At 34.7% G+C, this 11,273-nt stretch overlaps 1 protein-coding gene across 1 annotated transcript; it reads left to right on the top strand.

The window, feature by feature from the left end:
* Nucleotides 1–667: 667 nt before the first annotated feature.
* Nucleotides 668–10,622, top strand: LOC134856012 (rhodopsin, G0-coupled-like; the record flags this gene model as incomplete). The annotated part of the gene is given in 2 exon segments (XM_063872384.1): nucleotides 668–1,616; nucleotides 10,522–10,622. Coding segments are annotated over 2 exon segments (481 nt in total), but the record flags the coding sequence as incomplete, so codon positions are not given.
* Nucleotides 10,623–11,273: the final 651 nt, after the last annotated feature.

Raw genomic sequence — 11,273 nt, 5'->3', positions numbered from 1 at the left:
AAAAGTTTCAATGGAGGCTCATGTAAATTGCAACTAAGTACTATCAGCTGTCTACTTTTGAGGAGTCTTGGGACAAGCAATCCAATTTCGCATTCATCGATCTAAGCCAACAGCAGGGAATCTACATTTACCTGTTCCGTTCCTCTCTCGAGATTATTCAAAGTCCAAGGACGTCAATTTCTACTCAGAGCACTTTAAAGCGACTCTCGCCTTGGCCTAATATTGAATTACGTGTGTTTTCTTCACAAATAACAAATATCAATTTGCTACCCTGAAATATCTGCTACTCGAGATGTTTTATTTGTTTTTGTTCTCAAGGGGATAAAGTACCTTAACTTTCAGCATTTCCCAATAATTCTCAAAAACCGCAGACCGCATTTAATATCGCTTTGAGGTTTGCAGGGTTCGCTATCCGAAATAAATGAGGAGACTTTAAATTGAAAGCAGATTGATATTATCCCCATTTGAATCTTTTAGGGGGACCAATTTCACAGAGCACTAGTTTTCCCTCATAAATACCTTGCATGTTGATTGTTATCCCCACTTTCAAAGCGGTACAATCTAAATCTCCCGTTAAAATTTCAACCAATCAGAATTTTTCATACGACACACCTTCTGAAAAGCATTTTTTAATGAATCGAAAAAAGCTGAGTTTACCACTCTTTTTTTTCAGGTGGAATATTTGCTTCAGTTTTAAATTAAAATAAGAAAAAATATCAATGGCTGGAAAGTTATTTGCCATTTTTTGAGTTGTGGGTCGCCAATGAAAATTAACATTCTTTTTTTTTCATTTCCTCAAATGGTTTTCTTGGCGTCAGTCAGTAAAAAGCGGTTTTCAGATTTCAAGGATTAAAATCAATATTTAAATAGCCGAGACATGGCTTTTATTGCCTGAACATCGAAAAGAGGAGAACAATTTGGTTTATATTACAAACAATTTTTATCTTTGTAATTTGTCATGCATTTTGGCTTTACCTATATGACAATTAGGTCCGAGGAGTGACCTAACAATAAAAAGGAATTAAAAATCTGAACATTTCAGCTGCTTTTGGTGTACTAGCAGCATACCTTCGCTTAAACTGAAATTACAAATAATAGCACAAGTATGTTGTCAAAGTCAACTTAAGTCTCTCAGAGGAACCGAATTCCGAATTCAATTCCTTTAAATCCATCAAAGAAAATCTCCCTTTCACTTTTATTTATCTAATTCTCTGGTTCCAGAATAGCGGTAAAAAGATGTCTTACAGAATAGAGTATGCCGATCCCAACTCAATTTCAGCCCATACTGACCCAGACAAATCAATGGAAAACAACCCTTTGATAACCGGCAATCATTCTGTTATAACTAACGTGGATTATGACAAACAAGCCACGCTAACTTTTGATTCTTGGCTGAAGCAACTGGCCAGTTTCAGATTGATTCCGGCTATTATTTCCCTCATCGCAATTGGCGTGATAGTGCAATTTCTGAGGATAATGCGCACGGTCAACATCCACACACACTTTCAGATTTACTGCATCCTTCTGGCACTCTCCGATCTCATTGTGTCCTGCTGTGGACTCCTCACCATCACTGGATCTCTCAAGTTCTTCGAGTACAGACCACTCTCTATAGGGTTAGTCCACTTTAAATACAAAAGTGACCAACACTTTTTTCCGAAAAGTGACCAAAAATGACTATAAAAAATTTCATGCGGCGCAAATTTTTTTGGTCAAGTTAGGGTCTTTATAATGCTCTAGAACCGGTCGGAAAACAAATTTGGTCGACATAAAAAGATCGACAAAATTTTCGAATTTATTTTTCGAAAATCCGCCTCCTCCCTTCGAGAAATTCCTAGATCCGTCCCTGGCTGGATCCCTAAAAGATAGATCCCCGAACCAAACCATAGAGCACCAAATGGAGTTTAATTCAGCCGTTTATTTTCCTGAATTAAAAAGCAACATTAAGTTTCGACTATTTGAAATGTTTGAATTGTTCTTGCAATCAAGAGAATTAATCTATTCTTATAAGAAAGCTTATCTGGATTCAAAAATTCAAACATTGCTTCTATGGAAATTTATTTTACCAAAAAGTTTGTCACTACAGAGTAATTTGATTGAATGATAACGATAGAAGCTTTTTAAAACTGTACTTTTGTTCCAACTTTCCATGAAGGTAACGAAATATTTGTGCTAGGGATAGTTTTATCTCCAATTCCGATTTTTTCACCAGCTATTTTTGACTCAAATTTTTTATTTCATCTCCGACAGCTAGTAGTGTCTTGATATCAGACTTTTAAAACAACTTCATCTGTGATGTTTCTTGTAAGGTTACGGTTGTTTTCAGATTATCAAGTTGGCCAATTTGAGGCAATTAACGCGCGACATATTTCGGGCTATTGCCGCGTAAGCGGTGATTTAATAAGTCAAAAAAATTGTTCCAAACTAAGAGGAGGCATGTTTCTTGTTTACTTTATACTTTGTCAAGTCCGAAATATATCACTTTGTTCTGTACATAGCGGAGAGGAAACTCGTTTTTTTAAGAGGAAACACTACTACCTTGATTTTAAAAGACAATAGGAGAATTCAGAAGGTTGCCATGATACGAGCAGTCTTGTTTTTTGTATTGAGCTAGTTTTTGAATTGGTGACTAAGCATGTTGACACATTTTTACCATATAATTTCATGGGGCTCAGATTTAAAACGACGTTTCTTCTATGATCATTTTTTCAACATTGTAATGATTTGATATTGGAATTATTTTGACAATAAAAATTCAAAATGGGATAATTAACCCGCGATATATTTTGTTCTATCAAAGCTTAAGTGGCCAACTGAATCCTTTCATATTGACCTGGTAAGCAACTTGCTCTTTTTAATACTTTAGCACATGCAAAATATATTTTTTGTAGCTCCAAATAGCTTGTGGGGAGAAGGAGAAAAAATGAGAACAGAACTGCTTGTATCAGGGCAAAATCCGGAATGTTCTGACTGCCTTTTAATTGGTCTCAAATAGTTTTTGCTAAGTTAAATATTGGCATACTATGAATTTTAGGCTGATAAAATCAAATTTTAAGTGTAAAAATTTGAGTTCTGTGAAAAATTCAACAACCATTTAGCTTATTGTCGCAATTGAGTTTGGAAAGATTTTTTGTTGTGTGGGATAATTCGCCACGTGTAAAACATATAACGAGCAGTTAAGACAGACTCGTGGCAAGATAAAATATGGGTGTGCAAGTTCAGTGGGCGCATGCAGAACAATGGTCGATCCTCCGAGGAGGCAAAGAATTTTAAGAAATTGGTCTGAATAGAAAAAACTACCCCGATTGTATATTTCCTTCACTTTCTTCGAAAGCCGAATAAAAAATTTAACAAATGTTCAAAATTTTTGTTGTTTCTAAAAAACTTTCTTAAATCGTTCTTCTGCAAAAACGTTTTTCAACTTGCCTGTTTTATTATGACTGTCGAATGCGCCTTATTTCCAGTTTTTCATTCAGATTCTTTTATCAAACCACGCAAAAAAAACGACACTACTTGGGAATTGTTTTTTTTTGTATTGTCGTAAGCCACATGCACAGTAACCGGGTATCCTTGTTTATTTTTGAATTAATGTTGATCCTTCACATTAAATATTACATAATTAGGAGATAAATTATGCGCTGTTAGCCTTCATCAATATCAAATGATTAGTTGAACGCGAACGAATTTAATGGATTATTAGACACATTAACTCGCTGAACATTGCGGAAGGATAAAATATGTTAAAAGTAGTGGCTGATTTAGTGGGCGCGGGACGGACGCCCTTTCCTTGGGGATTTGACCTCATAGTCATCCAAAAGGGTCCCTCCTTTGCTATGCTTTGTTATGATTTTTGACATCCATTTTCGGCCGACCAACCTTGAAAACTTTATATAACTAAGTTTGAAGTAGCTAGTTCCCTGTTCAATTTTTTACAAATGAAGATAGTGGAGATATGAAGATAAAAAATCACAGGGAGAATAAACAAATGTATTCTAGTTTTTTTGCAAAAAAAACGATCCGTTTTTCGAAAAATGGACAAATTTTGATTGTTTTTTTTTGCACCACATGCTAAACGAAGAATTTTTCTACCACATGCTAAATGAAGAATGAATAACAACGTTTGTTGTTCGTTAACGCGCTATCTAAACTAATTAACTTGCTTTAATTCGCTTTGGAAAGAATTTTAATCTCATTAATTCACCGCCTGCGGTTCAAAAAAATAGGTAGGATAAATACACAATAATTATCCCAAGTTGGCTAAATTGGCAAATTTCTAACGCTCATCACGCCAAGAAGAATGGTCTCAACTCAAGTCTTTGCTTATATTTGAACTCAGGGTAGCGCTATATTTTAGATAGTGCAAAAAATTGTCAAAAAATGAGAAAGTTAGTTAATTTAAACAATTTTTCACCATCTTCTGATACTCAAATTTTTCCTGCAGACATTGTTTCTTCCGCTGCCCTTTAGATTTGAGACTCTGATCACTCAACCCCTTTCACATTGTTTAACAACATCCATTTGTCGTTGACCAGTTTTAAAGGCGTTTCTAAATGCAAAATGTACTGACTTTGGAGCAAAGACGTATAACGAAAAACTACAATTTTTGCTGGACATTTTCCAAAAAGGTTCAAAAACCGAAAATTCAGCATGTTTTTTCAGCTAAATAGTTTTTCTAATAACTTTGAAAGAAAACGGAAAATCAATTTAGTCGACGTATAAACACAATTCTATCCTCAGAATTTGCAAAAGTGTTTAAAAATCAGCTTTTTTCTTGAGATAATTCTAGCTCAACCTCTTTTGGCAATTCACCAACTTTTTTTGATTAGAACAATACTATTCTAGGACAAAGACGGTTTCCGACAAGAATTTTGAAAATGTTTTTTTTTTGATGAATTTTGCGCCAGTGCCGGGGACAAACATGCTTCTTCTTCAGAACTATCAATTGAATAAAGAAGTATTCACTCTCTTCTAGTTCTTTCAAACTTCGAGCTCATCAGGACAAAATCAAACAATTAAATTTTTGGGTTTAACATGTTTAAGATATCGTTATTCTAAGATTAAATAATAACATTAATTTAGCCGCCAAAGTTTTTCATTCAAAAATGTTTTTCATATTTATATATTTATATTTTTCTCGTTTTCGAAACTGTATATTTCTTTTTCAACAGTTTTACTTTCTACGAAAATTTGATTTGAAAAATTTCGATGATGAAGTTTTTGAACTTTAATCTGAGGGCCAGCATATTTCAAAAATGCAATTCAAAATTCAAAAACGGTTATCTATATAATCAAATTTTTCTGGAAAACAACCACATAGAGCACATTTAAAAAATCGATTAAAGAACACTGCATGTATCTTCATATAAACTGTTCAATTTAATTTTGGTAATTTAATTTTGAGCAGTTTTTTAACCCTTAAATTCGTATTAAAAATTTTTGTGTCAAAAAAATATGAAACAAATGCATTACTTTTTTTGTGTTTCAATCGAAATATTTATTCTCCAGGGTTGGCGGATAACACATTAAAAATGGAAATGAGTGGAAAATAGTGACATGTTTATTGTTACAGTAAAACGTATCCGAATCTTTTTTATCGAGCTAAAACGGAAGCTGAATGAACTTCAGGAAGCCTTGCTTCAAGTGTCCAGACGCTGATTTCGGTAGCCAGTTTTTTTAGAATAAAAAAACAGTTAAATTAAAAGAACCCTATGCCCTCCATTTAAGCAATATTCCGACATTCGAAGAATGTGACGGAATTTTGGTGTTCAGTATTGGTTTTTAAATTTTCAACTAGCTATTCTTAACAGAATTTCACCCCAAAAGAAGTGTTATACTTGGTAAAAATTATAAAAGATTTTTCACCTGAGACCTTTTTTTTGATAAGTTACGGGGCTTTAATGACTTTGGGATTATTAATGTGCGATTACCGCATTAACGGAGATATTATTCGATCTACAAATTGTTCAAATTTGAATTGAAGCATTCTATTTGCTCTACTTTATACCTTGCGGTATGGAAAACATATCACTTTGTACCTTTACATAGCGTATGTGTAGATAGTTTTAGAAAAAAAATCTAAAAGAAAAAACTAAAGTGTTTTCAGTTTTTTGGAAATTTATTTACGCAAATTATTCGAGGCAATCAACGAAAATTATTTTAATTTGACTAGAACATTCGAATCAGAACAATTGCCGGATTGTTCCGAGCGACCCTTAAAAACACAGTCGTAATTTTAAGAAAGTATACAAAAAAGTACTCATTTCCTTAGAAGCATACGAAGAAATTGCGAAATATTTATACTTTGGGTGATTTTTTACTCAGTTATATTCCAGCTAAGGAAATGAGTTTTTTTTGCATACTTTCTTTTAAAGCATAAGCTGCTAATTAAATCCTTCCACCTTGAATTGAAGCCATCAGTTTGCTCTTATTAAAACGTTAACGCGCAAAAAATTATGTCACGTTTTGAAACGCCTCTGACTTCTGAAAATTGATCACAGGTGAAATTTTTCTCAAAATGCTTCACGGGGGGTAAAACTAGGGGCCCAGCTGAAAACTGGAGAGACCTGTTTGATTATTTTAATATTGATTATTTTAAAATTGTTTTAAAATTTCAGGTTTCTCAAGTCGATAGCGCCCTTCCTACGCAAAAAAGTGAAAGAGAAGCTTATGCATTCATTGGTAACGCTTTGGTAAAAAGTTTTCATGAGGGAACTTTTCAAGTCCATAGGTGTTTCCCTAGACAATAGGGGCCCAGCTGGAAGCTGGAGAGACCTGTTTGGTTATTTCAGAAAAAACGTTATACAAATTTTGATGAAATCGAATTAGCTAGCGCTTTTTGTTTTATTGAAAAAACGAGTTTGAAAAAATGTGGGTGGGGGGTGTAAGGTTAGCGAAATCGCAGATTGATTTCGGATGAGTTTTGTAAACTAATGTAGCAAGGTAATTGTGTGCATCACTCTGCCAGAATTGTTATACAATTCTGCCCAGGGAGCGAGACGAGGACCCGGATGCACTTTGCTCCCCACCCTTCTCACAAATGCAACGCTCAAAGTCTGAAAGTTTCTGATCAGTCATATAATTAGCGGAAATTTCCCAGTTGTGAGAAGGGCCCCTAGCGGGTATGCTTGCTGGCAAAGACAACATGGTGGAATTCAAGAAAGCACCTGCGACGTAAATCCCAGAAGAAAAAGGTGTTTCTGTGTCGTTGTTGATCAAACAAACTCACGATAGAATCAATTCGGAAGTGGAAGTTACTGGCCGTAAGGCATTAAACACTATCCAAACATACTGGAAAAAAGCTGCAAAAAGCACATGACCATCAATGATACTTAAGTGAGCCTTAAGTGAAATTTGGGATTCATCGAACAGAACAAATACTTCATAGAACAGATACTTTCATGATGTTATCAATGTAGAGAAAAATTGAAATCACTCAGGATTTGGTGAGGAATGTACCTGATCTAGAGAAAAACAACAAACTGAATATGTCTTTACAAATCTATTCATTACCATCAATGATTAACATAACGTAAATAATTTAAAAATCATGGAAACTTTGAAATCTTCCTTCGAAGATTGAGATCACTCAGGATTCGGTGAGGAATGTACCTGATGTAGAGAAAAACAACAAACTGAATATGTCTTTACAAACCGAGCCTTTCACAGTGCGACAAGACAAACCGTACTAAAATTAAACGAGCCTTTCACAGTGCGACAAGGCAACCGTAATGTGAATTAAACGGGCCTTTCACAGTGCGACAAGGCAAACCGTATCAATCATGGTTACATGCTAAATATATTTAAAATAAATTCATATGCACAATGCTTCAACAATGTGAATAATTATTCACTAGAATTAAGTGAAATGTGTGTTTCACAAACCAGCTAACATTAATGAAATAAAGTATTTTTCATTTTTCTAACGACTCTTTAATTTTCGAATTAATTAAATTTTGTCCAAGCATTGCAAATATGACTATAATATGTTGACTATAACTGACATCACAAAAACTTTCTGTGGAACAAACCGACCTGATTAAAGAGAACCAGCGTAACTCGTGCAACTTCTCGTTGGACTTCTTCGAACCATACAAAAAAACTCAACACAAAGCCAATAGCACCAAGCAGAAGCGAGAAAACGTAAGCATAGCGGATTCCATTGTCTAAAAAATACACACAATAAGTATATTGAATCTTTGTTCCAATGCCAAAAAACTTTTTAAAAAACATTTCCTAAGTGTACAGCTCTTCCCCGAGACAAATTAAGGACCAGCCGCTCGGGCAGGGGAGTTTCTTACAACCTGGTCTATCGATTAAACCCTTAATCCCAAATCTGGATGGGTAGTTTTTGAAGAAATCGAAAAAGTTTGAAAAAATGGCCTAAGAACCAAAAAATTGACTATTCCTAAGTGTATAGCTCTTCCCCTAGACAAAATAGGGACGAGCCGTTTGTGTAGGGGGGGTTCCTACAACCTGGTCTATCGATTAAACCCTTAATCCCAAATCTGGACGGGTAGTTTTTGAGGAAATCGGAAAGATTTGAAAAAAGGCCAAAAAAGTCAAAAAAGTGACTTTTCCTAAGTCTATAGCTCTTCCCCTAGGCAAGTTAAGGACCAGCCGCTTGTGCGGGGGAGTTTCCTACAACTTGGTCTATCGATTAAACCCTTAATTCCAAATCTGGATGGGTAGTTTTTGAGGAAATCGATAATTTCCGAAAAAATAGGCAAAAAAAATCAAAAAAGTGACTTTTCCTAAGTCTATAGCTCTTCCCTTAAGCCAATTAGGGACCAGCCGCTTGTGCATGGGAGTTTCCTACAACCTGGTTTATCGATTAAACCCTTAATCCCAAATCTGGGCGGGTAGTTTTTGAGGAAATCGAAAATGTCCGAAAAAATGGGCAAAAAGTGAAAAAAGTACCGAGTTGTGAAGCTTTTCTAAGACCGTAGGGGGTGGGGTAGGGTAAAAATTGCCCCAAAATTTATGCAGGCAGGTAGGTGAAACGCTACTGAATCCATTGGTACCACTTTTATGAGAATCTGACGGGTAGTTTTTTGGGAAAGCGAATTTTTCGAAAAAGCGTCTCAAAAAAAAAAAAAATAAAAAAAAAAAAAAAACCAGATCTCATCTGGAAAAAAAAACGTTCTCAAAATACCTGTTTAATAAATCAAACAGGAATTTAAAAATAAAATCATGGAAAAATGTATACTTTTTTTTCATTTTTTAACCTTTTTTTAAATTTTCTTTTAAACCCAAAAAGCTTTTTATTGACAATAGAGGGCAGTCAGAATATTTAGGGCTTTGATATACGAAAGATCCTACTTCTCACCTAAGAACGACATATTAGGAACAACTAAACAGCCTCAATTTGGATAGATTTAAGTCGCTACACACACTACACACTACGCGTTTATAGAAAACTGGCGAAGAAAGCGCATTTTTTTAATTGACAAACTTCAAACCCATTTTTTTCTTATAAAAGAAAATCAGTTTTAAGCAAGACTGCTTATATATGAGGACGAAGCCTTGAAAGTTCTGACTGCATTTTAGAGTCAATTAAAAAATTTTGATTGAATAATTGACGAAACAATCGAAAAAAAAAAGAAAGAAATTATTGTTCATTTTTTCTTCAATTTATCCCCCCCACACGCTATGTAAATTACAAAAGGAGTGTTTAGCGTCACTAATTGATTAAACATGACTAAACTGCTGGCCCAATTCAATTTGGAATGCAATAATTTGCTGCTTACGCGTGTTAAAAGAACGCAACTTAACCCGCGTTAATTATCCCAAATTACCCAAGTAAGCAATTTTGAAACGCCTCTGACTTCTGAAAGTTGATCACAGGTGAAATGTTTCTCTAAATTAAAGCTCTAGACAACAATATCTTCCAGTTGGCAAGAAAAAAAATTGTCAAAGCGCTTAGTTACAAAGTCGAAAATTTAATGAATAAAAAACCACCCAAGCATAAATATTCCGCAATTTCTTCAAAAAAGTCAGATCAAAAAACTTCGTAAGAAACATTTAGTTGTTACGTCGAAATTGGATGAAGAAAAAACCACACTCAAACATAATTAACTTAACGAATAAAAAATGGCTCATAAACTGGACCAAACAAGACAACACTGCTCATATGGCAAAACCTGGTTCCGAGTGTCCCTTAAAAGTTTTTTCCAAAAAGCTTTATCTGCGCGCGCTGTTATTTAAAAGTAAGGATATGGGTGGCAAAGGTGCTCTTAGAAAAAATGTATGATTCTTTTGTCAAAAATGGATGTCGTAAAATAGTATCAAAGGAAGGGGCCATTATGGAGGAATTTGGCAGTGAGAATTGAGAAAAAGTAGTGCCCACCCTCCCCCACCCTTGTACCTCCTTCTCAAAAAGCAATTGATCTTATAAAACCTAAGCAGTACGAGTCATGACTCGTTGAGAAACATGAAAACTCATTTTAAATAGATTTTAATCAAATGGTTTTTAGAAAAAATTAAAGAGGGGACTGGAAATGATTGTTCTGTTTGTGATTTCAGTGAGTCGGTGGTGTTGATGTTCGTTGGTCTGAATTCTCTCAACACCCACGTGCTGATTGCGGTGGACAGGGCTAGGTCTACCCTCTCAACCGTCATACGACGTGAGTGTAAAATCATCATCCTATTTGCACTGTCTTCATTGGGTATGCTATTGTTTGAAGGCCCAACTATCAATTTATATTAAAACAAGGCTGCTCGTATCAGGGCAAAGCCCTGAATGTTCCGACTGCCTTTTAGGGTTTATGGAGCAGCAGTAATAACATAAAAAATTTAAATGAAATAAAATAAAATGAAATTTTTTTTTCTAAAATTTGAAATTTTTTTATAAAAATCATCCCCCCACACGCCATTTAAGTACAAAAAGAGAGATTTCGTTCCTTGTAACAAATCAATTATGGCAAATAAGCTTCGTTCAACCAATTTGGAACGATTTCTAAGACGGATTAAATCTCCGCTTACGCGTTAATAGCGCGAATTATATGGCGCGTTAATTGTCCCTAAATGGCAATCTTTAAACTCAATAACTTTACGAAAAATGATCACAGGTGAAATATCTTTTCAAATTCGAGCTCAAGACAACAATAGCTTTCGAATGACATAAAAAAATTCCGTCGAAAATGGCTAGTTAAAAAGTCGAAATTTGTCTGAAGAAAAAAAAACCCACCCCGAGCACAAATATTCCGTTACTTTCGTATCGAAAGTCGGAACAATAAGACGTATGAAAATAATCATTGGCTTCTTTTCTCAATTTC

This window comes from Symsagittifera roscoffensis, unplaced genomic scaffold (genome assembly GCF_963678635.1).
Source record: "Symsagittifera roscoffensis unplaced genomic scaffold, txSymRosc1.1 SCAFFOLD_597, whole genome shotgun sequence".
In the NCBI taxonomy this organism is placed as follows: Eukaryota; Metazoa; Xenacoelomorpha; order Acoela; family Convolutidae; genus Symsagittifera; species Symsagittifera roscoffensis.
Note: the sequence above shows the minus strand (reverse complement) of the source record. Positions and strands in the feature narration are given on the sequence as shown.